This window comes from Tiliqua scincoides, chromosome 1, assembly GCF_035046505.1.
Source record: "Tiliqua scincoides isolate rTilSci1 chromosome 1, rTilSci1.hap2, whole genome shotgun sequence".
Lineage (NCBI taxonomy): Eukaryota > Metazoa > Chordata > Lepidosauria > Squamata > Scincidae > Tiliqua > Tiliqua scincoides.
In genome coordinates this window covers 136716479-136744144 of record NC_089821.1, presented here as the reverse complement: position 1 = coordinate 136744144, position 27666 = coordinate 136716479, and the positions used below count along the sequence as shown (strand labels likewise).

The 27666-nt window shown below is 43.1% G+C and overlaps 1 protein-coding gene across 2 annotated transcripts in view; it reads right to left on the bottom strand.

Annotated features, from left to right (window-relative positions):
- Positions 1-27666, bottom strand: part of SUPT3H (SPT3 homolog, SAGA and STAGA complex component) — a 337879-nt gene that overhangs the window by 62023 nt on the left and 248190 nt on the right. For both annotated transcript variants that reach the window (XM_066637648.1, XM_066637730.1), the window contains 3 exons: positions 16476-16551; positions 4949-5061; positions 4370-4477 (listed from right to left, as the gene is read on the bottom strand). In XM_066637648.1, coding sequence (XP_066493745.1) covers positions 4370-4477; positions 4949-5061; positions 16476-16551 — 297 coding nt within the window. The remainder of the gene's footprint in view (positions 1-4369; positions 4478-4948; positions 5062-16475; positions 16552-27666) is intronic.

Here is a 27666-nt window from a genome sequence, read left to right as displayed (position 1 = left end):
AATGTCCAACAGATAAAACTGGAGTCGCTTGCCTATTATGGCTGTTCTCCAAGTATATAATCATCAATATTTATATACCACTTTTCAACAAAAAGAGTTCAGAAAGCAGTTTACAGACAAAATCAAATAATTAAATGACTCAGTGTCCTAAAAATGTTCAAAATTTAATGCAGAAGAACATCAGTAAACAGCCACTAGAAAAGACATTGTACAGGGGTGAAAGGGACAGTCATTCTCCCCATTATATTCTCCTGCTAAATATAAGAGAAGTATCACTTGAAAAGTGCCTTTACCCAGTAAGCAGGGAAATTAAAATACCCTTTGTTCTCTATACCTTGTTGCCTGTTTTAAAAGTTCAAATAAAATGTAACATATATATAGATTTTAAAATAATGTTAAAGTCATTTTAATGGTTTCATATACTATCTGGTTATCTCTATCAATGAGGAAATCCCATTCCCAAATAAATGTTGGTTGCTAAATAAAAAATTTAAGATCTTAAATTTTTGGAAGTGCCAATGCAGGTAAAAAACTCAGAAAAAGTCTAGATCTTGGGTAGAAGCTAAGGTACTGAAAGTAAAGGAACAACATTTCTTTTTGTAATAACTTGTGCCATGTAAAGTTCAAATGGCAGAATTTGGTACTGAGGATAGATGCCTCCACAGTAAACCGTCACCCGTCATCTCTCACAGACAAAATATCCATATGTTTATTGCCGTGGACAATAATAATAATAAATAATAAAACTTTATTTTTATCCCGCCCTTCTCCCTAACGGGACCCAGGGCGGCTAACAACATATTAAAAAAAACAGATTTTAAAAACATTAATACATAGCAGATAAAAACATTTAAAAACACATTACAGAGGCCATAAAAACAGTAGTCAGATTAAAAGACAGAATAAAAGAGCAAGTCACCGAGGAATCAAGCCTGTAAAAAACTAAAAGATGTATAAAAATGTTAAGAAGGCCAGAAATCAGAAGGCTTGTTTAAACAACAGTGTTTTCAGGCCTCGCCGAAAACTCTCAAGAGAGGGAGCCATTCTCAAATCAAGGGGAAGGGAGTTCCATAATGTTGGTGCCACTACCAAGAAGGCCCTATTTCTTGCAGCCGCTCCCCAGACCTCCTTGGGTGGCGGCACTTGCAAAAAGGCCTTCTCTGATGACCTGAGATGGCGAGCCGGATTGTACGGGAATAGGCGGTCTCTAAGATATCCTGGCCCAGAGCAGTATAGGGCTTTAAAGGTCAAAACCAGCACCTTGAATTGGGCCCAGAAACGAATGGGCAGCCAATGTAGCCCCCGGAGAAGCGGACTGACAGAGTCAAACCGCCTGGCTCCGGTGACCACACGGGCCGCGGCATTCTGTACTAATTGTAGTTTCCGAACCGTCTTCAGGGGCAGCCCCACATAGAGCGCGTTACAGTAATCTAACCTTGATGTCACCGTGGCATGGATCACCGTGGCCAGGTCTGCACGATCCAAGTATGGTCGCAGCTGGCGCACCAGCCGAAGCTGAGCAAAGGCCCCCCTAGCCACAGCCGCCACCTGGGAATCCAGGAACAGCTGCGAGTCCAGGAGGACCCCCAAGCTGCGAACCTGCTCCTTCAGAGGGAGTGCAACCCCATTCAGAGCAAGCCAATAATCCAGCACCTGCATCGAGGATTTCCGAACCAGGAGAGCCTCTGTCTTATCCGGATTTAATTTCAGCTTGTTAGCCCCAATCCAGATCCTCACTGCTTCCAGACAGCGCTGGGTGTCATCAGCATATTGATGACACTTCACTCCAAACCCCCGGATGACCTCTCCCAGCGGTTTCATGTAGATATTAAATAGCATGGGGGACAGAATTGAACCCTGCGGCACCCTGCACCTCAAGGACCAGGGTGTCGAACAGGCATCCCCCAGCACCACCATCTGGGACCGACCCTCCAAGTAGGAGCGGAACCACTGCAAAACAGTGCCTCCAACTCCCAACTCGGCCAATCGGCCCAGAAGGATACCATGGTCGATGGAATCGAAAGCCGCCGAGAGGTCCAGTAGGACCAACAGGGACGCACTCCCCCTGTCCAGTCCCTGGCGTAGGTCAACCACCAAGGCGACCAAGGCAGTTTCTGTCCCAAAGCCCGGTCTGAAACCAGATTGAAAAGGATCCAGATAATCCGCTTCATCCAAGACCCTCTGGAGTTGGGCCGCCACCACCCGCTCAATTACCTTGCCCAGAAACGGGATGTTGGAGACTGGCCGATAGTTATTCAACACAGTGGAATCCAGGGAGGGCTTCTTCAGGAGGGGGCGAACCACTGCCCGCTTCAAGGCGAGCGGCAACGTCCCCTCCATCAAATAAGAGTTGACCATCCTCCCCGTCCACTCAGCCCCGGGCCGCTCTAATCAGCCAAGCTGGGCAAGGGTCAAACAGGCAGGCAGACGGCCTCACACTCCAAAGGAGTCTGTCCATATCCTCAGGCTGCACAAGCTGAAAAGAATCCCACAATACTGGACAAGCAGTTGCCAAGGGGACATCATCAGACATTGTCAATGTGGCATCCAAGTCACGACGAATACGATCGATTTTATCTGCAAAGTGTTGGGCAAACACGTCACAGCGGCTGACCGTGTATTCCTCCTGGACTACTGAAGGGGCCTGATGAAGGAGGCCCCGCACCACATGGAACAGCTCTGCCGGACGGCTATCAGCAGACGCAATGGTAGCAGAGAAGAACGATCTCTTCGCTGCTACCACCGCCACGGAGTAGGCTCTATAATGAGCTCTACTCCGTGTCCGATCGGATTCGTCATGGGTTTTCTGCCACCATCGCACTAGACACCTGCCCTGCCGCTTCATCATTTGCAGCTCCTCAGTAAACCAAGGAGCCACTCCGAGTCTGCGGCGTGGCAGAGGTCGCTCCGGAGCAATCTCATCCACAGCCCTGGACATTTCCCCATTCCAGAGGTCGACCAGGGTCACAGATGAGGTGCCAGTCTTGGCAGTGGGAAAGTCCCCCAGGGCCCTCAGGAAGCCTTCAGGATCCATTAGCCTCCGGGGGCGGACCATAGAAAACCGTCCCCCGCCTCTGCGGAGGTAGGAAGTCGCAACAAGCCTAAACCCTACCAGGAAGTGATCTGTCCATGACAACGGAGTGATGTTGATCTCCTCTACCTCCAGATCATTGCCCCCATGCCCAGCTGTAAACACCAAGTCCAACACGTGTCCTGCTGTGTGTGTCGGGGCCCAGATCTTCTGGGACAGGCCCATGGTTGTCATGGCAGCCATGAAATCCTGAGCTGCACCTGCCACAGGGGCCTCGGCATGAACATTGAAGTCCCTCAGCACTAACAGGCGGGGGGGCCTTCAATGCCACCCCCAAGATCACCCCAGTCAGCTCAGGCAGGGAGACTGTTGGGCAGCAGGGCGGGCGGTACACCAACAGAATCCCAATCCTGTCCGGCCCTCTCAACACCACATGCAAGCACTCGAACCCAGGAGACTGCTGGACAAGGCATCTGGTAAGGGAGATGGACTCACGATAGACCATTGCAACTCCCCCTCCCCATCCCTGCAATCTTGGCTGCTGCAACACCTGGAAACCTGGCGGACACAGTTCAGAGATACTAACGCCTCCCTCCCCGTCCAACCAGGTCTCCGTAATGCATACCAGGTCGGCTTTCTCATCCAGGATCACATCCCGGACGATACAGGTCTTGTTATTCACCGACCTGGCATTCAAAAGCAGCAGCTTCAGATCCAGGGACTCACCACCAGGACCACCAAGTATCCGAGAATTGGGGGAAGGACCAGAAGGGGAGATGATCTGCCTACGATGAACTCTCCTTCTCCTGTAACGGCCTGTCCGACCCCCACCACCATATCTCCACTGGCCCGTCACAAGCTTATTGCTTGCCTGGTTCACACTCTATATAAGCTGTTTCTGACCCAGCATTGCAATTACACTCAGGCATACTTTCCTCACTTTCCATTTTGCTTGAGAGAAAAGAGCCACAGCTTGATCCCTCCTTCTTGCTCCCAATTTATTTGAGAAAGAATGATTCATTAGAGTTCTTCCCATCAGCACATCTCCTTATGAATGGGAACTCTAGCACAGTGTGGGTATTTCCTGAATTTCTCTAGTGGAAGATACCTGTGCAAAGAATATCACAAGAACTTCCTAAGGAATAGAGGGGGAAACTCAGGAGGAACTTGCCCCTCATTCTTCTGGGAAGCAAAGAGCAGAGAAAAGCCAGCAACTACCTGAAGTACTTATGTATGGAATTTGAGGAACAAATCTTGTACCAATATAAAATCATGTATTATGTTTCTCGCTTATTTCTATTCTTATGACAAAATCAATAAAGGCTAAGTAGATCTTACCTCAGTCGGATTGTGATACTGAATGAAAGAAGCTGATATTGCATGACTGAAAGGGTCACCAACTTTGGGAGTCATGTCCTGTTTGACCAAAAGAGCCAAGTCCACCAGCTAAGGAAAGAGAATAAAACACAAGCTTTAAAAGTCAGAATTTGTCAGCAACTTCATGAACAAAATTTTGCACTGAAGGAGGAAACTATCTTTTCACCTTTTAAAGTCTACTTTTTCATTTTTTCCTGGCAAATATTGCAACTATTATGCAACATGTGCTGGGACAGAGCTAGGAATTTACTTCTCTCATGTCGGTTGGTAATTTTCTAAGTAATTTTCTAATTATGACACAGTAAAACTGGTGAACTGAATGTATCTTGCACATTATGTCCTAGCTGTGGACCATACTACCATTTTACACTGCAGAGGACATCACAGAATGAATGAAAGCCCCCCAAATATGGTGCAATTAAGACTACATAGTATGCACAAAAACTATTAGGGGTTTTCTGTGTGGGCTGTAATAAAAAGCTGTAAAAAAAGAACAAACATTTCCTAAAGTTATCTGATCTCTATAGCACACTAATTTACCTGTGCTACTGTCTCATAGGCTAAATATGCCAAAATTTCCATGGCGACTCCATTTGGCTTTATTTCCATGCTGCTGCAGTCCAACCAGTCTCGAAACTTAGAAGCTTTCTTGGCTGTGCGGATGAAGCAAAAAAATGTGATATTAACACCTTATGGATAGCTACTTATGAACAGCAAAAGCTGATAAGATTTCCATAAATGGCAGGTGCTGACACTTTGGAACCTGCACACATTGCACTGTGGTAGTGTACTATCGCGTGCTGATGTAACTAATGGAAGGTAGTGTCATGTACTGGCTGAGAGAAGTTACCAGTTCATATTTCACTTCTGCCATGAATTTACTAGGTAGACTTGGGCAAGTAACTCTCTCCTATTTCCCTCAAACCGTATCTGCAAAATCCAGGATTAACAACACTGACCTATTTTACAGAGTTGTAAGGATGCCTAAAAGGCAGGCAGGATGAGGGAGCTTGTAGCCTGAGTCGGAAATAGGAGTTTTACATGGAACTTGGGCTGAACAAGAAAAACTGGCACTTGTTATTACTTATTTGTGCGAATTTATTTGTGCACTTATTTGTGCTAATCTGAGTGTTTCTCTTTTAGGGAGTTCTTCCTAATAGGGCTTATTCGAAGTGAGTGTATGGTTGGGATCACATGGAGCTTTGTGGGAAGGGCTTGAGCTAGTGGTGTCTAGCTACAATGCCAGACAGCTTTCTGTTAGCGCTCTTGCTTTTGCTTCCAAAGTCTAGTGTTTTTACTCTGCTTCCTTTCACAAAAAGCTTCCTCTGCTGTCACCTTCCTGTTAGCAGCACGCTCAGGACAAATCTGTTTGAAGCCTCGCCGAGTAGTACCCCATAATGTCTTGCGGTGTCACAGTAATTATAGGGTTCGCTACTATCTGTAGTTTTAGGTACCTGCAGTAGCCCTAGGAACGCACCCCCTAAGGTGGGGGGGGGTCAGCTATCGTACATTGTTTTCTAGTTAACCTGAAAAAACACATGTCACATTCTACAATGGAATAATATGGAGGAAATTCCATGAAAGTTGCCTGCTATGATTATGCTATCTGACAGGGCCATTTGAGCAAGGCTCCTCTGAAAGTCCACTTATTCATTTTTATTAATCTATATGACTTTCCAAAAGAAGTTCACAAAGTAGTTTCATAGCAAAAAAAATGAGAAGGTCCCAAAAAGGTTCACGATCAAGACTCCAGCAACAGCCATTGGAGAAGATGCTATGCTGGGGTGACTATGGAGTGTTACTCTCCTCCCCTTTAAAAGGTGTCCCTGTGCCCATTTAGGAAGGGTCACTATTTAAGCAAAGATTATGCAGAACCTCTCAGGTTAGCAAGTTTTAAAGCAGATTGTTTAAATATAACCATCACTCATTTTCAAATGGGTCTTTTTTTGTTTTGTTTTGTGATTGCTACCAAGCGACTGCAGAGTCTCAAAGAATAATTATACCATGACTTTATTTTAAAAACTTCTCTCAAGTTCAAGAGTTTTCCAAACTACTATTTTTTGCGTATTGGAGATTTATATTGGTGTAGTCTTGATTATAATTATTAGGTGCAAAATGTGACTTCATCACGTCTCTCATATGTTGAAATTACTTTAATCTGAAGATAGTCTGCCTAACCATTTACAGATGTCATGCAACAATCTAACTGAGCTCACAAAAAAAGCCCTGAAATAGCAAACACACCACTTATAAACCAGGCTTCCCTACAGTTTGACATTTACAAAGGACATAATCTTGGATGTGTCATTTATTTTTTACACTGTGATTCGCAAGTGAATCAATCATTTCTCCAAATCAAATGCTTGTTATGGAAAATAAGATAACTGCCTTTCATTTAAAGACACCATTGTGCTTTCAATTTATGATTGCAATGTCTTGTGCTAGTCTGTCATCCTTCTTTTCTTTTTACAGCCTGCTGTCACTCTCTGACTTATAAACGTTAAGTATCATCTAACTGCTTCTGTAGCAATTTTTTTCTATGATTAAGCCTATTCATTTAGGATCCATTGTAACTGGCCTGGAAATACATCTAGTGTGTTGTTTTTCAGTGCTGGTAAAGCACTAATGCTTTCATTGTGCTTTTTTGGCTCAACAGTAGCATGTGCTGATGAGTTCTGTAGACCAAAATAAGTCTCATGAAAAGAAATTACAGATTTAGGTACAGAAATATGCAGAAACAGAAATCAAGTGGCATTTTCTAACACTAGCTACTGTGAAATAACTAACTAAATGATCAACAACTCTACCAAATACTTAATAACTGAACTTTTACACCTTATGCAACTGGACTCCCTAATGAGGTACAGATTATTGCTCTGAAAAATGCTGATCGCCTTAAACTTTCTCTCAGATCCAGTTTATCCATGCCTTGGGTCAAAAAGTAGGTGGCTGAGAGTTATCTCTGGCTGTCACCCAAACAACAGTTTTTTGTTTTTTGTTTTTTTTTGGACAGGTTAGGGACCAAAAGCAAAACTTGCTCTGGGGTACCCTAAACTGCACCACACCCTCAGTTGCAATTTTCCCCATTAGTACTGATCCTGTTGAGCTACTCTCTCCCCCACTCCCACATGCTTGCAATTCTAATGCAATTGCATCAGAGTAGGCTGTCCAGCTTTTTATTTTTACAGCAATGCTCATGAAAATTAACATATTTATCTGTTTGCCAGTTTAACTGGTGGGAGGAGACTTCTTAATTATATCACAAGGATTAGCCAGTTAAGGTCATGTATGGTATGAAACTTCTAGAACTATTTTTTCAGAGCTCGGTTCTGGAGAAGTTAAGGTATATTTGGATTTAAACAAGGAGGGAATTTTCAGAGTAGCTCTATTACGCTGAAAATATACATTTCTTCACCCTCAGTTCAGGTAAGCTGATAGAGACCTCCAATAGATAACACAAGCACTCTGTAAGCTGAGCACACACCATAGAACATGCTGTTCAAAATGCTGTGCTCCCCTGACAGACACATTCAGAGATGCTTCAACAGACTGAAGCATATGACGCTTTATAATCAGTGCGGAAAGAGTCTCTTGAAGGTTAAAATAAAACTAGACATTTTTTCCTTTGTCTTACCTGGAGATGCCAGGGATTCAATCTATTATTTAGTGAAGGAGCTGAGTAGGTGTGTCAAATGCAAAAATCTTAAACACAACGAGGATAAGGAATGCATTTTTAGGAAAGGAGAAAATACAGTTTTCCCCCTACAAACGTTTAATACTTCCCATTGGAATGAAAGTCACTTGAACTTGCTTGGAAAAAAGTAAAACAAAATCACAACACACTACATTACTTTAAGTTATTCCCTTCCCTTTCTTGTTAAGAGATGTTGCTTTAGGATGTTCCCCCCTAGAGCACAACAGCGCTTACCATGTAACAGAACATTCTTGATCAATCTACTATAGTATAGCTCTATTTATGACCAGGGATGAGGGACACACCTATCTCTAATGCCCATAAGATATTTATGCACTGGGCACCATATTCAAAAGGGGATCTGTACATGATGGAGGTCTAATATTTGAAGGATTTTTTTTGAAGGGAAGGGATTTTTGAAGGGTTGAAGAATTTAAAAGGATTATTCAGCCCCAATTGTCAAGGACTACCAAAGCTAGAACCAAATGGATGTATACTGAAATTGCTGCATAAGGTAAGCTATAAAGTTTGGAGCATGAAGAACGGTAGTGTGCTGGAGGCCTGGCCAGCTATCTAGGCCAGGGCAGGCCTCTACTACCCACAACCACCATTGGATGTAAAGTATAAAATCATGCAGGATGCTGAGACATAATTGGTGGCAAGGATCATGATTCTCTAGGCCAGGGGTGCTCAAACTTTCAACTTTAGGGATGCTGGACCTTTAACAAGTGTATAGAAGAGAGAATTTCAGCAGGTGCAGCTTGTCATCTGTGGGATGACAAGTTGCACCTGCTGCAATTCTCTCTTCTATACACTTGTTAAAGGTCCAGCATCCCTAAAGTTGAAAGTTTGAGCACCCCTGCTCTAGGACAATGGTTCTCAAGCATTTAGCACTGGAATCCACTTTTTAGAATGTGAATCTGTCAGGACACACCATTAGTGATGTCATGACCAGAAGTGACATCATCAAGCAGGAAAATTTTTAACAATCCTAGACTGCAATTCTACCCCCACTTACCCAGGAGTAAGTCACATTTACTATCATTGTTAAAAGCATATACAGGTGTGCGCCACGTAACTCTTCGCTTAATGTTGAACCGCATATACAACAGTGATCAAAGCACCACAAAGAGGCTCTTAATGAGGCCGTTAGGTCTCCCATAGCTTGCAGCTGAGTGTCTGTTTACACAACAAGAAGAAGAGGAAATCTATCTCCAATAGCCACTAGAAAAGACACTGCTGGGGTGAGGAGGACCAGTTACTCTCTCCCTGTTAAATAAAAGAAGAGTACCCACTTGAAAAAGTGCATCTTACCCAGTTAGCAAGGAGGCATCACTTCCGGTGGGTCCCAAAAGATTGTCATTCTTAAAAGAAGGTCCAAGTACTAAAAGGTTTGAGAACCACTATCCCAGAGTGACTTTACTCAGCTAGGCTAGTCACTGGTTCTTCTCAAAAGAATAACTACAAATAGAGACGTTTGAAAATGGTGTTATTTATCTTACTCAGAAGTAAGCCCATTGTGTTCAGTAAGACTTGGACTATAATCCATTCTTACTGACCAGAAACAAACACTTCTAACTACAAAACATTCCTGTGTAAAACAAGATTTACTTCTGTCGCAATAGCAAGAAAGACTTCAAGGAATGCATGGCCAGCAATATAAAGGAGAATATTAATAGCTTCTTCAAGTATGTTAGAAGCAAAATGATTACTGGGCTGGAGCACCTTGTTTATGAGGAAAGGTTACATATTTGAGGCTCTTTAGTCTAGAAAAGGGGTGCCTGGGGGGCATGATTGAGCATGGCCGTTCAAGCATGCAGGGGATAGAAAGAGGGATGCTCTAATTATGCAGGGGATGGACAGAGTGCATAGAGGGATACTCTTTACCATCTCACACAATACCAGAACTAGAGGACATCCACTAAAATTGAGTGTCAGAAAAGTCAGAACAGACAAAAGAAAATATTTCTTTATCCAGCATATAGTTAGTCTGTGGAACTTCTTGCCGAAGAATGTGGCGATAACATCTGGCCTAGATGCTTTTAAAAGGGGATTGGAGAAATTTCTGGAGGAAAACTCCATTACAGGTTACAAGCCATGGTGGGTATGTACAGTCTGAGTTTAGTTGGTCCCTTCACGGATCACTGCCTTGTCAGGGCGAAGGGGCTTGAATAACTTAATGAGGCTATGAGCTAAGCTGTGTAGGGACACTCAAGATGGAAAGGTCATAGTAGAGAGCTCTGACTAAACGTGATCCACTGGAGAAGGAAATGGCAACCCATTCCAGTATCCTTGCCAAGGAAACCCTATTGACTTGAGTAACAAAATGTTAAAATATATGATGCTGGAAGATGAGTCCCTCAGATTAGAAGGGGTCCAATATGCTACTGAGGAAGAGCAGAGGACAATTACAAGTAGCCCCAGAAGAAATGAAGGAGCTGGGCCAAAACCAAAAGGTCGCTCAGCTGTGGATGCGTCTAGAAGTGAAAGGAAAGTTCAATGCTGTAAAGAACAACATTGCATAGGAACTTGGAATGTAAGATCTATGAATCAAAGTAAGTTGGATGTGATCAGAAATGGGATGGCAAGATTGAACATCAATATCTTGGGAATTGGTGAACTAAAATGGACAGAAATGGGCAAATTTAACTCAGATGAACATTATATTTACCGTATTTTTCGCTCTATAAGACGCACTTTCCCCCCCCCAAAAGTGGGGGGAAAAGTGTGTGCATCTTATGGAACGAATAATGCAAAAAAAAAAAAAAAAACCTCCGCCCCTGGCCCCGCCCCCTGCCCGCTCTGCTCGGCTCCGCTTCCCAGGAAAGCGTGGGTGGGGTGGCAGTCTTGCTAAGCAAGCCTGCGTGTCTACTCAGAAGTAAGTCTCAGAGTCACTGGGGCTCACTCCCAGGAAAGGAGGGGTGGGTGGGTGGGATGGCAGGCTCGCTGCGAAAGCCCATGTGTCTACTCAGAAGTAAGTCTCAGAGTCACTGGGGCTCACTCCCAGGAAAGGGGGGGGATGGCAGGTTTGCTGAGAAAGCCCACGTGTCTACTCAGAAGTAAGTCTCAGAGTCACTGGGGCTCACTCCCAGGAAAGCAGGGGTGGGGTGGCAGACTCGCTTGGCAAGCCCAGGTGTCTACTCAGAAGTAAGTCTCAGACTCACTGGGGCTCACTCCCAGGAAAGCAAGGGTGGGGTGGCAGTCTTGCTGAGCAAGCCCCTAGAGCAGGGGTGCTCATAATGTCGATCCTCGAGCTACCAGTCCAACTCCAGGCGAAATGAGTCAATCGCGGGCTTCTCTCCTGTCCACGCATCCCTAGGAGTGAGCCCCTGGCAGGCTTGTGAGCCCAGGGAGCGAGCCTAGGGAGTGAGCCCAGGGAGCCCAGGGACTGAGACGGGCTCCTCCCTGGGAGAGGAGGCGCTGGCAGGCTTTTCTCCCGTCCACTCATCCCTGGGAGTGAGCCCCATTGGCTCTACTGGGGCTGACTTACCTTTCCCCTGCTTTTGCACTGGTATGTATGGAGATCTGCACCCCCCCACTTCCATCTGTTGGTTCTGTGTGCAAGGGGTTTTGCAATGGTCTTGCTGTGATGCCTATACAGAGATCTTACCTGCCCCACACTTTTCCCCTGCTTTTGCACTGCTATGTATGGAGATCTGCGCCCCCCCCCCCACTTCCATCTGTTGGTTCTGTGTGCAAGGGGTTTTGCAATGGTCTTGCTGTGATGTCTATACAGAGATCTTACCTGCCCCACACTTTTCCCCTGCTTTTGCACTGCTATGTATGGAGATCTGCACCCCCCCCCCTCCACTTCCATCTGTTGGTTCTGTGTGCAAGGGGTTTTGCAATGGTCTTGCTGTGATGCCTATACAAAGATCTTACCTCCCCCACACCTTTCCCCTGTTTTTGCACTGGTCTGTATAGAGATCTGCTCCCCCCCCCCTTATATTGGAATCCAGGAAGATCTGGTGAGGAGGTAGATGTGGTGTCAGCAGTGGCCCCTTTAAGGGTAAGGCCTGGGCATCCAGCAGAGTGTGCTGCACAGCTGCAGCCACTGGAAGGCAATAGGGCCCTCAGGGATATAAAGGTACCAGAGGCAGAAAGGGTTTTGAAGGAGTGCAGGTTGGAGAGAAGACTGACTGGGTTGATTGAATTTGGAATCTGACTGTGGATTGTGACTAGACTTGGATACCCTGATGGATTTAACTGACCTACCTGGAACCTGACCTTGGACTGTAATTTGGCTTATTGGCTCTGGACTCTGATTTGGTAACTCTGAATGATGGGACTGATTTACTTGGCATCTGTGGACTGGAACTGGACTCATTTTTGCTTGCTGCACTGGTGAGTTGCACAAGGGGGACTGATCAGCCTTAAGCGGGCACGAGGCCTAGTGGATTGGAATTTGGCAGAACATCATTGTAGCAGAAAGATAATGTGATCCCCTATTTGTGTGCACCTGCTTTTGTGAGCTTCATAAATTCTGACTCTAGCGATGATGAGTTCTTGGGGTTTCCAGAAAACTAGAGTGCTCAAACCTTTAAGTCTCTCCATTTGTTAATGACAGTGATAATGGTTCTTAATGCCACCGTTGACTGCTGTTCACTTTACATGGTTCAAATGTTATTCTGTTATAGTTTATTAAATATTTTATTACACTATTTGGTTCAGAATATTTTTTTCCTTGTTTTTCTCCTCTAAAAACTAGGTGCGTCTTATGGTCAGGTGCGTCTTATGGAGCGAAAAATACGGTACTACTGTGGACAAGAATTCCATAGAAGAAATGTGGTAGCCTTTATAGTGAACAAAAGAATGGGGAAAGCAGTACTGGGATACAATCTCAAAAATGACAGAACAATTTCAATTCAAATTCAAGGCAAACCTTTTAACCTCACAGCAATTCAAGTCTATGTCCCAACCACTGACACTGAAGAGGATGAAATTAACCGATTTTATGAAGACTTCCAACACCTTCTAGAACTAACACCCAAAAAAGATGTCCTTCTTATTATAGGGGATTGGAATGCTAAAGTAGGAAGTCAAGAGGTAATAGGAATAACAGGCACGCTTGGCCTTGGAGTACAAAATGATGCAGGACAAAGGCTACTAGTTTTGTCAAGAGAACACGCTGGTCATAGTAAACACCCTTTTCCTATAACCCAAGTGGCAACTCTACACATGGACATCAGATGGTCTTCACCAAAATCAGACTGATTATATTATCTGCAGCCAAAGATGGAGAAGCTCTATACAGTCAGTAAAAACAAGACCTGGAGCTGACTGTGGCTCAGATAATGAGCTTCTCATAGCAAAATTCAGGCTTAAACTGAAGAAAGGAGAAGCATTAGGCCATTCAGGTATGACCTAAATCATATTCCATATGAATTCACAGTTGAGGTTATGCAAAGATTTAAAAGTTTAGATTTGATAGAAAGAGTGCCTGAAGAACTATGGACCGAGGCTCGTAAGATTGTTAAGGAGGTGGCAACTAGAACTATCCCTATGAAAAAGAAATGCAAGAAAGCAAAATGGCTGTCTGATGAAACCTTACAAATTGCTGAGGAAAGAAGGAAAGCAAAAGGCAAGGGAGAAAGGCAAAGATATATCCAACTGAATGCAGATTTCCAGAGAATAGCAAGGAGAGATAAGAAGACATTCTTAAATGAGCAATGCAGAAAAATCAAGGAAAACAATAGAAGGGGAAAGACTAGAGATTTCTTCAAGAAAACTGGAGATATCTCAGGAGCATTTCATGCAAAGATGGGCATGATAAAGGACAAGAATTGCAGGGACCTAACAGAAGCAGACGAGATTAAGAAGAGGTAGCAAAAATACGCAGAGGAACTCTGCAAGAAAGATCTTAATGTCTCTGACAATCACGATGGTGTGATTGCAGAACTTGAGCCAGACATCCTGGAGTGCAAAGTCAAGTGGGCCTTAGGAAGCATCACTATCAACAAAGCTAGTGGAGGTGACAGCATTCCAGCTGAGCTCCTCAAAATTTAAAAGATGATGCTGTTAAAGTGCTGCACTCAATATGCCAGCAAATTTGGAAAACTCAGCAGTGGCCTCAGGATTGGAAAAGATTAGTTTAAGCTCCAATCCCAAACAAAGAAAATGCCAAAGTATGTTCAAACTACTGCACAATTGTGCTTATTTCACAAGCTAGCAAGGTTATGCTCAAAATCCTGCAAGCAGCATGCGAATCTGGTACTTCCGAATTACCAGAAGTACAAGCTGGTTTTCAACGAGGCAGAGGAACTAGAGATCAAATTACCAACATTTGCTGGATTATGGAGAAAGCAAGGGAGTTCCAGAAAAACATCTACTTCTGCTTCATCGACTATGCTAGAGCCTTTGACTGTGTGAATCACAACAATTTGTGGCAAGTTCTTAAAGAGATGGGAGTACCAGAATGCCTCAGCTGTCTCCTGAGAAATCTGTATGCAGGTCAAGAAGCAACCGTTAGAACCGGATATGGAACAACAGATTGGTTTAAAATTGGGAAAGGAGTACAAGGCTGTATATTGTCACCCTGCTTATTTAAGTTATATGCAGAGTATATCATGCAAAAGGCTGGGCTGGATGAATCACAAGCCAGAATTAAGATAGCCGGGAGAAATATCAATAAGTTCAGATATGCAGATGATACCACTCTAATGGCAGAAAGTGAGGAGGAACGAAAGAACCTCTTGATGAGGGTGAAAGAGGAAAGTGCAAAATGTGGCTTGAAGCTTAACAAAAAAAAAAAAAGATCATGGCATTCGGCCCCATCTTCCTTGAAAGGGAAGAAATGGAAGCTGTGACAGAGTTTATCTTCTTGGGCTACAAGATCATTGCAGACAGAGAATGCAGCAAGGAATTAAAAGACACTTGCATCTTGGGAGGAAAGCTATGGTAAGCCTACACAACTTAATTAAAAGCCGAAACATCACCTTGTTGACAAAGGTCTTTATAGTCAAAGCTATGGTTTTCCCAGTAGTAATGTACGGCTGTGAGAGCTGGACCATAAGGAGGGCTGACTGACAAAGAACAGATGCTTTCAAATTATGGTGTTGGAGACTTCTGAGAGCCCCCTGGACTTCAAGGAGATCAAATCGGTCAATCCTACAAGAAATGAACCCTGAATGTTCATTGGAGGGACAGATGATGAAGCTGAAGCTTAAATACTTTGGTCATCTCATGAGAAGGGAGGAGTCTTTAGAAAAGACCCTGATGCTGGGAAAAATTGAAGGCAAAAGGAGAAGGGGATGGCAGAGGATGAGATGGTTAGATAGTGTCACAGAGGCAATGAACGTGAATTTGGACAAACTCCAGAAGTTAGTGGTAGACAGGGAGGCCTGGCATGCTGTGGTCCGTGAGGTCACAAAGAGTTGGAAACGACTTAACGACTGAACAACAACATCATGAGGACCAGGTAGGAAGTTTTTGTCATCTGAACTGACTGAGGATGGCAGTATTTTCACCTACCCCAGACTGGCAAGGGAGGGAATGTGTGTTCAGTAGGTTTCATGCGTTAAAAATTGGTCACATATATTTAATAAAGTGGCCCAAGTTAAACCCAAGTGCAGTCTGGTGTCTTCGCTGAGGAGTGCAAGTGTAAACAGAACGCCAGATGCAGGGGAGTTGCAGTGATAAGCAAGTATCTTGTGTTCTCTCTGAGGCATCTCATGCATCATCCCTGAGGTATCTTATGTTCTCCCTGGGCCACTGTGCGATACAGGAACTGGACTAGGTCAACAGGGCTCTTCTTATGTTCTTAATAGTAGCTATTACCCTTGCTAATTGGGTAAGAGGCACTTTTTCAAGTGGGTGCTCCTTTTTTTAGCAGGGGGAGAGTAACTGGCCCATCTCACCCCAGCAGTGTCTGTTCTAGTGGCATTCATTTGCATCTTTTCAGATTGTGAGCCCTTTTGGGACAGGGAGCCATTTAGTTATTTGATTTTTCTCTGTAAACCGCTTTGTGAACTTTTAGTTGAAAAGCGGTATATAAATACTGTTAATAGTTAATAATAATAGCTATCATAGGGTCTAGTTTATTATTTTTGGCCTATTCTCTAATGGATTGATCCTGGTTGTTCCTGAATCCCCCACTCAATAGCCGCCTCCAACTCATACACTCATTGCTCTGTGAGGCTACTGCTATGGGCAAAAGAAAACACAGGGCCAGGTCTGCTTTTCTAAACCTGGCCCTGCAAAGCTTCCATGCCCTAAAGAGGCAGTGAGAATGCTTTCTCCCGAGACATAACTCAAACGTGCTCTGCATATAGAGAGGGGTGAGAATGCACCATCTGAAATTAATACATTCTGCTAGGTGGACAGTAAATCTAAAACTGCAGTCAGACTGCAACATAATGAAGGCTTAATACTTACAAAAACTCAACTGACGACTTTCACAGAATTCTGCATATTGTGCTGAGTCCATCATTCGTGTTTGTCTTTCTGCCCTCTGAAAAGCAGTATTATTATTCATTATTCTTATGCAATCAAAATAGACAGCAGCTACAATATCCTTGCAACAGGTCTGAGAGCAATTTTCAACACCCAATGAGTGGTACTGCCCAAGACATCTCAATAAAACTTGATGAGAATGATCATTCTGACAATAAATGACCATTATATTGCCTTGCTAACAGTGCCGGAAATGACTGGTTTGTATCTAGCATTTGTATCTCGCTTTCCCTTCAAGGAGTTCAGAATCACATAAATGACATTTTCCCATTCCCTTACTGTGTCAACTGCAATGGGTACTATCATACTGTTTTAAAAAGACTTGAAATTGGAGATCTCTCTTCAATGGGTCAATCTAACATAACTGCAATCAACCCACTTCAGAAAACAATTTGTTGCCTGAGCAAATATACAGCAAGTGTAACTGGGTATAACAGCTATGCTAACTCCATCTTCAATTGTTCTGCCACAAAACTTTATATTTGCTTCTAAGAGCAACAAGCTATGTTTTTGCAGCAATAAAACCAACATGTCACCTTAAAGATGGATTGCAGTATGAGCCTTCATGGACTGTAGCACAGAGAAGATGGAGGTGCTGATGGTCAATAAGAGAGCTGACTTCAAATAGGTGGTTCAGCCTGTTCTGGATGGGGTAACACTTCATCTGAAAGAATATGTATGTAGCTTTTGCAAGTGTTTCTGGATCTGGTGATGGTCCTAGAGGGAAACCTGGCAGAATGGCCAAGAGTGTTTTTGCATATCACCAGTTTATGAGTCAATTATGGCCCTTTCTAGATAAAGTAAATCTGACCAGCTTTGGGTCATGATTTTGATAGACTATTACAATACACTTCACATGGGACTTGCCTTGAAGCCTATCCAGAAACAGCAACTAGTGCAAAATGTTGCATCTGAGTTGCTGATGAGAGCCATGCAGAGGCAGGAGAAACTATGTCACTTCTATACTGCAGGAGTTACACTAACTTCTCACTGTTTTCATTCAAGTTGCTGAATCTTGTCTTTAAATAATTTTATAATTTGGTTCCTCAGTACCTGAAGGACCATCTTCTGCCACATGAAACTGCCTTTCCATTAAGGTCTTCCAGTGACAGCTCTCTCTTTATATCGTAACTGAATAAGGATTAGTTGATAAGGCCTTCTCTTTTGTCATACTCTGAATATGGAACTCTTTGCCGGGGGGGGGGGGGGGAGCTTTCCTGCATGCCCTCTCTGCCCTTAAAGAGTTCTATTTCACCAAGCATTTGGGTTGTAAGGATCAGTGGCAGATGTCTGGTGCAAATGAAAGAGGACTATTTACAGTTCTGATCTGATATTTATGATGAATATTTATGTTTTTACTAGTTGTGTTATGTGCTGTTAGCCACCTAAAGACAGGATATAAATGGAACTAACAAATAAAATAGTTAATGAAAGCTTATGCTGCAAGAAATGCCGTAGGTACTCTCTATACGGCGAGAAATTTGTGCCCCAAAATCCAGGGTGAATTGCCCCCATGCCTTATCTCTGCAGTCACCCAGGTAGATGGAGAGGCTGAGGAGGCTATCTGCACCCGGGTGGTGGGGACTCTGTAGGAGGATGGGTGGCGGAGCCTCTTCTGGGTGGGGGAGGTCCCAGCAGCTAGGCCTCCCACTTGCCTGCACCCGGTCAGTCCCCCCATCACACCGGGAGCTGGAGGAGCCCCGGAGGGACAGGGCGTGTGGGAGCGGTCTGCTGGCCGGCGCTCCCCCATGCCCTCTTGGAGCCTCCTGTGCACTCCCCACTGCAGTCCTGCCGCTCGCAGGGGGGAGGCAGCAGAACGGGGGTATCCTGGCACCACTGTCAGACCAATGGAGGGAGGGAGCGTGTGAGCAGTGTCCTGTGCTGCCCTCCCCCAAGTACGTGGCTGCTGGGGAGCACCTGGCAGGGATTGGGCAGCACAGGATGCTCCCTATGTTCTCTCTGCCCTCCATTGATCTGGCAGTGGCAGAAGCAAGGAAGCCCCGCTCTGTTGTCTGCCCCGCAGGCAGCAGGACTGTGATGGGGACTGTACGTGGTGGGCTCTGAGAGGGCACGGGGGTGTGGTGGGCCAGCAGGCTGCCCCCCCACCGCCCTGCCTCCTCAAGGGTAACTCCATTCCCAGTGCATTGGGGGAACTGGCTGGGCACAGGCGGGCAGGAGTCACAGCTGCTGGGATCCCCACAGGAGACACCGCTGCCCATCCTCCTGCAACGGTCTACTTCTGAGTAAATCAGGTTGCAGCTATGTGCAGTTGTGCTTGGTCAGTGATTCCTTGCTGCTTGGCTCTCTACTGTGGATTGAATTACACACTCCCAGTTATGTGTTAAAAGTTGTATGTTACTTGTAGAGCCTCTGGATTAAGGCACCAGGTACCTTAAAGGAGGATTTGATTAATGGTTCTACTGGTATGCTGTTAAAGTCCAGGGCACTTAAAGTTCAATCCTAGGCTTGTCAACTCAGAAGTAAGTCTCATTAAAGTCAGTGGTGCTTACTCCCAGGAGACTGTAGTCTTATTCTGACAGTGTTTACAGAAAAGGTTGTGAAGAATACAATTTTAAAAGCTAATGAATAAAAATGTATCTTATGATCTATGAGATAGATCATAGTTTTAATAAATTTGAGACTGTGTTTAATATTGTTTTTGCTATGCTATGTACACATACTATGTATCAGCATAAAAATCAGACAAAATCACTTAGAGGGGTGTCCAAGTCTGACTAATTTTGTCTGATTTTTATCTGACGCCAGATCCTAAAAATTAACCTACTAGTAATTGTCACCTAAGAACTGTACAGTCTCTATTTAAAAAAAAAAAAAAAAATTAAAAACACAGTATACATACATAGTATGTGTACATAGCATAGCCACTGTCTTATACAAAGTATAGGATTGTAGCCCTAATAGGGAGTCACAGCTAATGACCCAGTAGGTAAAGAGAGGTACTAGTTGAAAAAAACCACTACCTTAAGGAGAGCCTCAGCAGAAGATTCAACGTGAAGCTTCTCTGAGACATCCTGACTCAGGCCACAGCAGAAAGACCCCATGGCCAGAAAGGCAAGTTATTATGTGTACAGGTGGGCCCTCAGTATCTGCTGGGATTCCATTCCCAGAACTCCCACGGATATTGAAATCCGTGGATGTTCAACTCTGTGGATTTGGGCACCCTAAAAGTGACTAGAGCTCTGCTCCTGTCGAATCTGGAATACCTTCAGAGTGCTCCTCCTTCTCTGGAGGGCCAGGCAACCCTGGCCCTCTAAAGACCTTCTGAGGGCTCCAGAAGGTCAAAAACTGACCTGTGGTTTTCGGCTAAAAACTGGAATTTGCTGCTTCAACCATCTGAAGGCCTTCTAAGGGCTGGGGAGGCATTCCCGGCCCTCAGAAGGTGCTCTGGATTCAACAGGAGCACAGCTCTGGTCATGTTCAGAGCATTTCAGGTGCCCAAATCTGCTGCGTAGAACAAGATCTGAACAAGATCTGTTTTTAATGAACAGTAAAACAAAAAAAAAAAAAGAGGGGGGCTATAAAGTAGATACATATCATGGAGTTGAAAATTTCATTTCAAATCCTAAAAGTCTTAAAACTTATCTCAGCACTTTCATTAAACAATTTAACTGGCTTGCTCTTCTTAAATCCACTTTTAACTAAAATGGAAACCAAAGAAAAAAGGGCAGCAGGACATAAACCATCTTCAAGATTAGACACACTTTGGGTCTTATGTTGAAGCTAATGAAACATTTCGTGACAGATTGATGGATGTTGTGATAAAACTGCAGATTTGGCAATAAAGAACAGGCCATTCTTTGTTATCTGACTTATCCTTGCATTATAAATGTTGACTACTTTTTCTGTTCTATCCATTAGTTTGAATGAGTATGTAAGAAGTAGCAGCCTTTGATGTCATGCAGATGGTATATACATATATTGTCCTGAATCCACAAACTATGTCTACATAACAAAAAAAAAATCATTTATTCCAAAGGCAGGATAAAATCTTAAATTGAAAGGGCCTCAAGAAGAAGCTGGAGTATCACAGCATCTATTCTGTCCCCTTCTACCGGAAATCATTTCTTTGTGGATGTTTCCATCTGTCACTGGGTTTGCCTCTCAGGGAATCCTGGAAGAACCTCAGAAAGTTGAACAGTAGCCAGATGAATTACAATATGAGAAAAGTCATCCTCTTAATTTGTTTATTCATTTATTTCCAATAAATAGTCCCAAGGGGACCAATAATCTCAATTACCGTATATATTATATATACTCAAGTTGAAAAATTTGTGTCTAAAAGGTAACCCTGAAAACCTGGATCGATTTATACACGTGTCAATACAGTAACTAAAGCTTCTAAGAGCAGCTGCCTGGTGAGGTGGGAGTGGGACTGAGCTGAGAAACAGGATGCAGGGGGAGGAGTAATTTTACTTACCAGTAATTATTCAGAGGCAGCAACAGAAAAGGTAGCCATTTTAACTTCTCCAAACAGGGAGACAAGGCGCTTACACCCAAGGAGACTCTCCTTACACTCAAGAAAGCGGATGTAAGGATTGCATCCTGAGGTGTTAGGAGAGCTTCCTCTGGTGTAAGCAGGTGGGGCAGCTACGGTGTTTTTCCACAGACAATGACGGGGCCTCATCCACCGCCATCACACTGCATGTCCTGCTCTGAAGGGGAGGAGGCCAACTGCACACCTGCAGTGAGGCTCTGTGCAACATGTAGTGCTTTGCAAGCCAAGATGAGGCTCCCTGCAAAACTTATTGCTTTGCACCCCCTCTAGCTACACTACTGGTGGGCTCCATTGTTACTTGGGAGGAGGAAGCCTCATTGAATGACTGGTGCAAATGGGACCACTTCTGAGTAGAGCTGCAAAGGATTGGTTGTCCTGGTAAGCCTCGCAGCTGCAGCATGTGACCCTCTTCCCTCTTCTGTCTCCCCCCCCCACCTCCTAGATGCGATAGGGATATCAGAAGGGAACTCCGTTAAAGAGACTCAGCAGCAGCCCTGTTTTTTCCCCATGGCTAAGTTTTTAAAGGAAATGACTAAAGACTCGTCTTTTTGAGTTGCTCTGGGTAGTTCGAAAAGTCTGCCTGTTAGGATACATTTTCAAGTCGAGTCATGGGAGGCAGAGACTCATGACTTGACTCAAATCAAGCCGTGCTGAACTTACCCATCCCTGGGCCTTACTTACTCAGAATACTTGTTCAAACTGGAGTTTTACTGAAAATTCAGAACATAAACAGTACTGAACAGATTTCCTAAGATCTTTAAGAGTTTTTGTGAGGCTAGCTCAATTCATATCACAGAATAGAAATCTTGTTATGAAAAGAAGGAAGGGAAGCCCTAAGTTGCAGAAGATAGTTGTTATGGGTAAGGTTGGAGAAAATTGATTTTGAGGGTTTGTTCAAACCTGAAATGCAATGTAAAACCCAGTAAAGCACATATTTATGCAAACCAAAAACCAAGGAGAAAACTATAAAGTTGTTCGTATCCCACTGTCCATAATTATCGCACCCCCTTCCCAAATAACATCTTTGGAACCATCTACCATGGAAAGATAACTTATGATTTTGAGAATCACCAAGGAGAATCTTTCAATAACCAATGAAAGATTGCAGTGACAAGCAAATATTTGCATAGTTCTCCTGATCAGACCACTTTCATAATGTTTTAATATACATAGAAAATAAGATGCAACTATTAATAAAACACAATTGTTCTGATGAATGTTTATCCTGGGATTCAGAGAGAATCCAATGGGATGAAGGGAAAAAGGAGTGCAGAGACCACTGACTATGTGGATTCATTAGCATGAGCTTTACTGATAATTTATCCTGTTTCCTAATGAAAGCAAAACACACACACATACACCGCCATGTCTCTATTAAAAAGCAATCAGATTTGGTATGTTGGTGACACTTTAAAGAGCACATTATGTGGGGGGAAAAAATAAACATTTACCCTGGCAAACGAAAGTAGGGTTTGGGTTTTGACATACTTGGCAGTCAGGCAGAATTATATTCACATCAAGCACACAGAAAAGCTAATTTAATATTTAAATATTTGCTTAAGTAATACACTATTTTAAAACAAGACATTAGAAGAGACATTTTTGTCAAGACATTTTAAAGATTTAGCAAGAATGTTCCATAGAAGTCATGCATGTATGTCTGTGAGATCATGGACTTTGGTTGTCTTTATTAGATATCTGATTTTATTTCAGAAGATGAGACTCTCTTGTCTCAGCACTGAATCTTTCATAAAATTTCAGCAAAAGCTTTTTCAAAACTTTTTCAAAACCAGCATTTTTCATTCCAACTTTCTATGGAACCAACCTTTAAGAACCAACCTTTAAGAACCATATTCTTAATGCATTCTTAAATGACTTACCAGAAAACCTAAATTTGGACCACATTTCATAACTTGTTATTTATTCTGACTTTCTAACACTGTTCATTTTAACTGAAGAGTCTTTTTTTCTGTCAAATAACTGACAACTGGGCAGCCCAATCCTAACCTGCATTGGAACAGGCAGATTATGAGCCCTTTTGGGACAGGGAGCCATTTAGTTATATGATTTTTCTCTGTAAACTGCTTTGTGAACTTTTAGTTGAAAAGCGGTATATAAATACTGTTAATAATAATAATAATAATAATAATAATAATAATAATAATAATAATAATAATAATAATAATAATATGTGTATGTGTGTGTGTCTATAATAATAATAATAATAATATTCCTTGCCAAGTGACCATAAGGCTTAGTGGTTAATGCTCAGCATCAAAAGCTTCAGCTGTACCTACACCTAGATCAGTGTCCAAGTCTTGCACGTTGTCATTAAAAATCTTTTGGTATAAATATGCTCTCTTTATTCTGTGGAAATATTAAAAATTGAGTAGTCTGTAAGGGAGGTTTGAATATTCTGCTCTCCTTCCCTGGACAAGTCCTGAGGAAGACATCGTCAGGGTCAGAAAAGGGCTCACTCCTCCAAGGGCTAAGTGATCCATACAAGAGTCCTCATAAACACCCTAAGGCTGAAGTGAGACCAACTACAGCCCTTCAGTAAAACAAACATTTGTAGAGACAAACTTTTGAAGAGCGCATAGATGTCAACAAGAGATGGATCCTGCGCTGCTATTGTTATTTCAGGATTGAAAAATTGCAATAATTAACTGCTCATGCAGAGGTGTTTCTAAAGCCACTAAATAGATGAATTCTGCCACTCTTCAGAGCTGCACCAAAAAACTATTTCTCGGGGCATTTTGCCTTGGAATTCAACAAATGAATTGATCATTCTCAGAAATTCAGCAGAACTGTCCTTTGGGTAATTACAGGTATTGCAAAGCACACAGAAGCAGTTTCCTATATCCACTAACTGAAAGTATCTGAAGTTGCTTTGGTACAAAGTATTGAAAAAGTTTTTATTTTCAAGTAAGGAATCAGGCTGAATATTTGAGTGTTTTTTTTTCTCCATTACAGATGAGAGAAATGTGCTAATGTTGTCATGCTAATAGATCGTGTACATGCTTAAGTTCAGTTTTCTTGCCTCGGAAAACACCTTTTCGCAGTTTCCACAAGAATTTATACAGTGCAGCCCTGGGAAAATTAACCAAGAGATAGAAACATCCAAGAAAACTTCAGTGACACATTCAAGAACTCTGAAGGTTTTAAGGCAGTGGTTCTCAAACTTTTAGCACCGAGACCCACTTTTTAGAATCAGAATCTGTCAGGACCCACTGGAAATGATGTTATGACAGGAAGTGATATCATCAAGCAGGAACATTTTTAGGAATCCTAGGCTGCAATCCTACCCACACTTACCTGGGAGTAAGTCCTATTGACTATCATTGTTACACACATATACATAGTAGACTGTTAAAAAGTACAAATCTTTAACATTTCCCCAAATGAAGTCACATACCATTGTAGCATCAAGTCTAAAATATTAACAATAAAATGCACTTTGAAATGAATGGGGACCCACCTGAGATTGGTTCGTAACCCACCTAGTGGATCCCAACCCAGAGTTTGAGAAACACTGTTTAAGGGAACCATCTGGCCTTAGAGTATTATTGAGAGCCCCTCTCCTATGGGGACAGCAATTTCCTTAGCAAGTGCAGCCTCTGCAATGTCCACCTGAATGTCAGAACAACTAATATTTTAATTAAGTTATTTAATCTATTTGTATCATAGTAGTTAAAAGTTAACTCAGACTGGAATATAATTTTTCTCTCAAGAATACCTACTGAGTACCTGGTAGAGAGGAAGATATACACACCCAGATTGTCATGGTGAAGGTGCAAGTCTCATCCATCAAATCACACTGACATTCTGCTGCATCAGTTATGTACTGGACTGGCCGGACTTACCATAGGGATGTATAACAGGGTCTGTTACTCAGTCAAAAATCAGTTTTCCACAGTTTTCCGGCCTACTTGAAGATATTCTCTTATTTTGGGAAGGATGAGAACTGATAGAAAGTTTGAAATATTGTCTGGTCCTAGTCTGGGTCTTGTTTATTCTATCCAATAGTCTGCCAAATGTTTTCCCTCAGGAACGTCTTAGAGACTGAGAACATGCCATTCTCTAGTGACACGACTGAGGAGAAGTGGGCATAAAGTTTCCTTGAGCTGCCTTGCTCTGGAAATCCACATAATTACTTCCCTCTCATAATACTTGTATCTGGCTTAGCAATCAGGAGTTCTTGATTTCTGTGTTACTCCTCAGACTGGTTCAGGGACAGAACAGTCAAACTTACAGAAAGAAGAGAAACTGAGAAAGAGGAGCCTGATGGCAGGCTCTAGCCCAGAGGTGCCAAAGATAAGGCCCGAGGACCAAATACAGCCCTAGAACCAATTCATTTGGCCCTGTTATAATTAGGTTCTCCCAGCTTGATAACTGGACTCTCTCATATCTTGAAAATGTGAACAAGATTTGCTCATTTTTCTCTTCTATCATTTGCAGCTAATGAGTTTCTACGTGAGAACAAAGTGCTTATTTCTGGTCATAATCTGCATAATGTCACTTTCTGCTTAATAAGGTTACTTCCGGCCCTCAGCAGGCACAATGAATGCTAATTTCAGCCCTCTGTATGAAATGAATTTGACATCCCTGCTCCAGCAGATGAATTCTTTATGCTATACTGAAGCTGTTGGGTCTGTTTCCATGATATGTACCTGACAACTGTGCTTGTCTGTCAGGGGAGCAAGGGAAGACAACCAGCTCAAGAGAGACAGGAGACTAGGAACTGTCATCCCTCTCCTATTTGTTTGTGCCTAGACCAGTGTTTCTCAACCAGTGGTATAGGTACCACCAATGGCACTTGAAGTGGTGTCTGGTGGTACTCACAGGACCCGTGGACACCTGCTGCCCAGCATCAAGACTAGGAATGCAACAAAGAATGGTAGAAGGCTCGGCAGGCAGAACTCTAAAGCATGCTTTTCCACACTAGAAAAATCCATCCCGTCCACCCTGAGCCTCTTATTGGTGTTTATCGTATTGCATCTGGTCTCCCAACCCAGAAGTAACTGGCAATGATGTCATTTGCCAGCTACTTCCAGTGGTACTTCAAATAGGTGGACCATGTGAAGTGGTACAGCGGAGGACAAATGTTGAGAAACACTGGCCTAGACTACTGGGCCTCAGTGCTGCTTTTGCTACATTCCTACTTTGTCCTGCGTAAGGGGAAGGGGGGCTTTTTCACTAAGAATAGTAATGAAACTGGTAGCTGCCAACCCCCTTAACTGAGAGTATATAGCCTTAGTCATCTTATTTGGCTCTGTCACACTCCAGCCCTGTGTGTCTTAAGAGAAGGGAAATGGCTCGGAGAGGAGGGGACTGAGCTGGGAATTACCATTCTTCTCCATTACGCTTGTATGTCAAAGTTAGGCCTCAGAACTGCTGTAATTTTAACTGCTATCCTCAATATCACTGTTCAATACTTACAATCCTCCAATCCTGCACCTCAAGGAGAGAATAGAGACCTCAGGAGAGGAGAAACAAAGAATGGCTATTCTTATGCCCTTTGCTTCATAAAAGGTAGTAAGCAGGAGCAGAGGAGAACAGGAGAACAAGGAACCCAGGGCTGTGTTTCCACTACAGTTTTAATTCAGACTGATTAAAAGAAAAAAAAATGAAAGAGAACAAAATGAAAAATCAAAAAAAGGCCTGGCAAGTTTTATTTCACCTGGGTTTTATTTCAAAATCATCACATAGTAATAAGAGAGATAGCAAAAGCCAGTCCTTGGATGCCCATGCTTTGTTAGAAGAACTAAAAACAAATGAGGAGAACTTTGCTGAGACAAAGTATACAGTAGCACTACTCAAAGCAAGGAAATTACTCCATTCTGATAAATGTTTTCATTTAGTTCCAATCTTGCTCATACTAAAATAAAACTGTCAATTAAAAACTTGTTTAAAAATGTTGTAACATCTGGTTTGTAGGAAAATTTAGAAGGGGGGGAGCAATCAGGCATCTTGCCCCAGGCCCAATGCCAGCTCTCAGTGGCCTGACTTGATGAGAGTGATCACTGTGGCCTCCTCCAAAACATTCAAAATGACATACAAAATGGTTGCGAGGTAATTCAGGTCGCCAAGAGATCTGGTCAAGTAATATACTGGGGATGAACAGGCCACTGTGGGTCAAGCAGCTGCTTTGCCTCCTACCCAGCACAGGTTGGGAAGGTGAGGAAAAAAGTGAAGCAAATTGCTGCACTAATGAGGCTCCTCTGCTTCCGCTCCAACTGCTTTTCCAATCTAAGCAAGCACTTCACCTCACTTCTGACACAGAGCTAAGAAAAGATGGTGAGCTCACTAGCCTTGGTCTCTGTGCTTTCTCATTCCATGCTAGGGAGGGGAGAAGTTGACCACGGGAAGTCAAGCCAGAGGAAGAAAAGACTATCTCCTCTTTTGCAAGAGCACAAATAGACAGTCCCATCTAGAGGAAGAGGAAGAACCATTCATAGGAAAATGCCTCTCTCTAACAACATCACAAATGTATGTTTTGCAAGATACGTTGTATGGCAGGGAATTCAAGCAATTATTGACCCATGTGTTTGGGTACAAGCAGGGCTTTTTTTGTAATAGAATGCACCGGAACAGCAT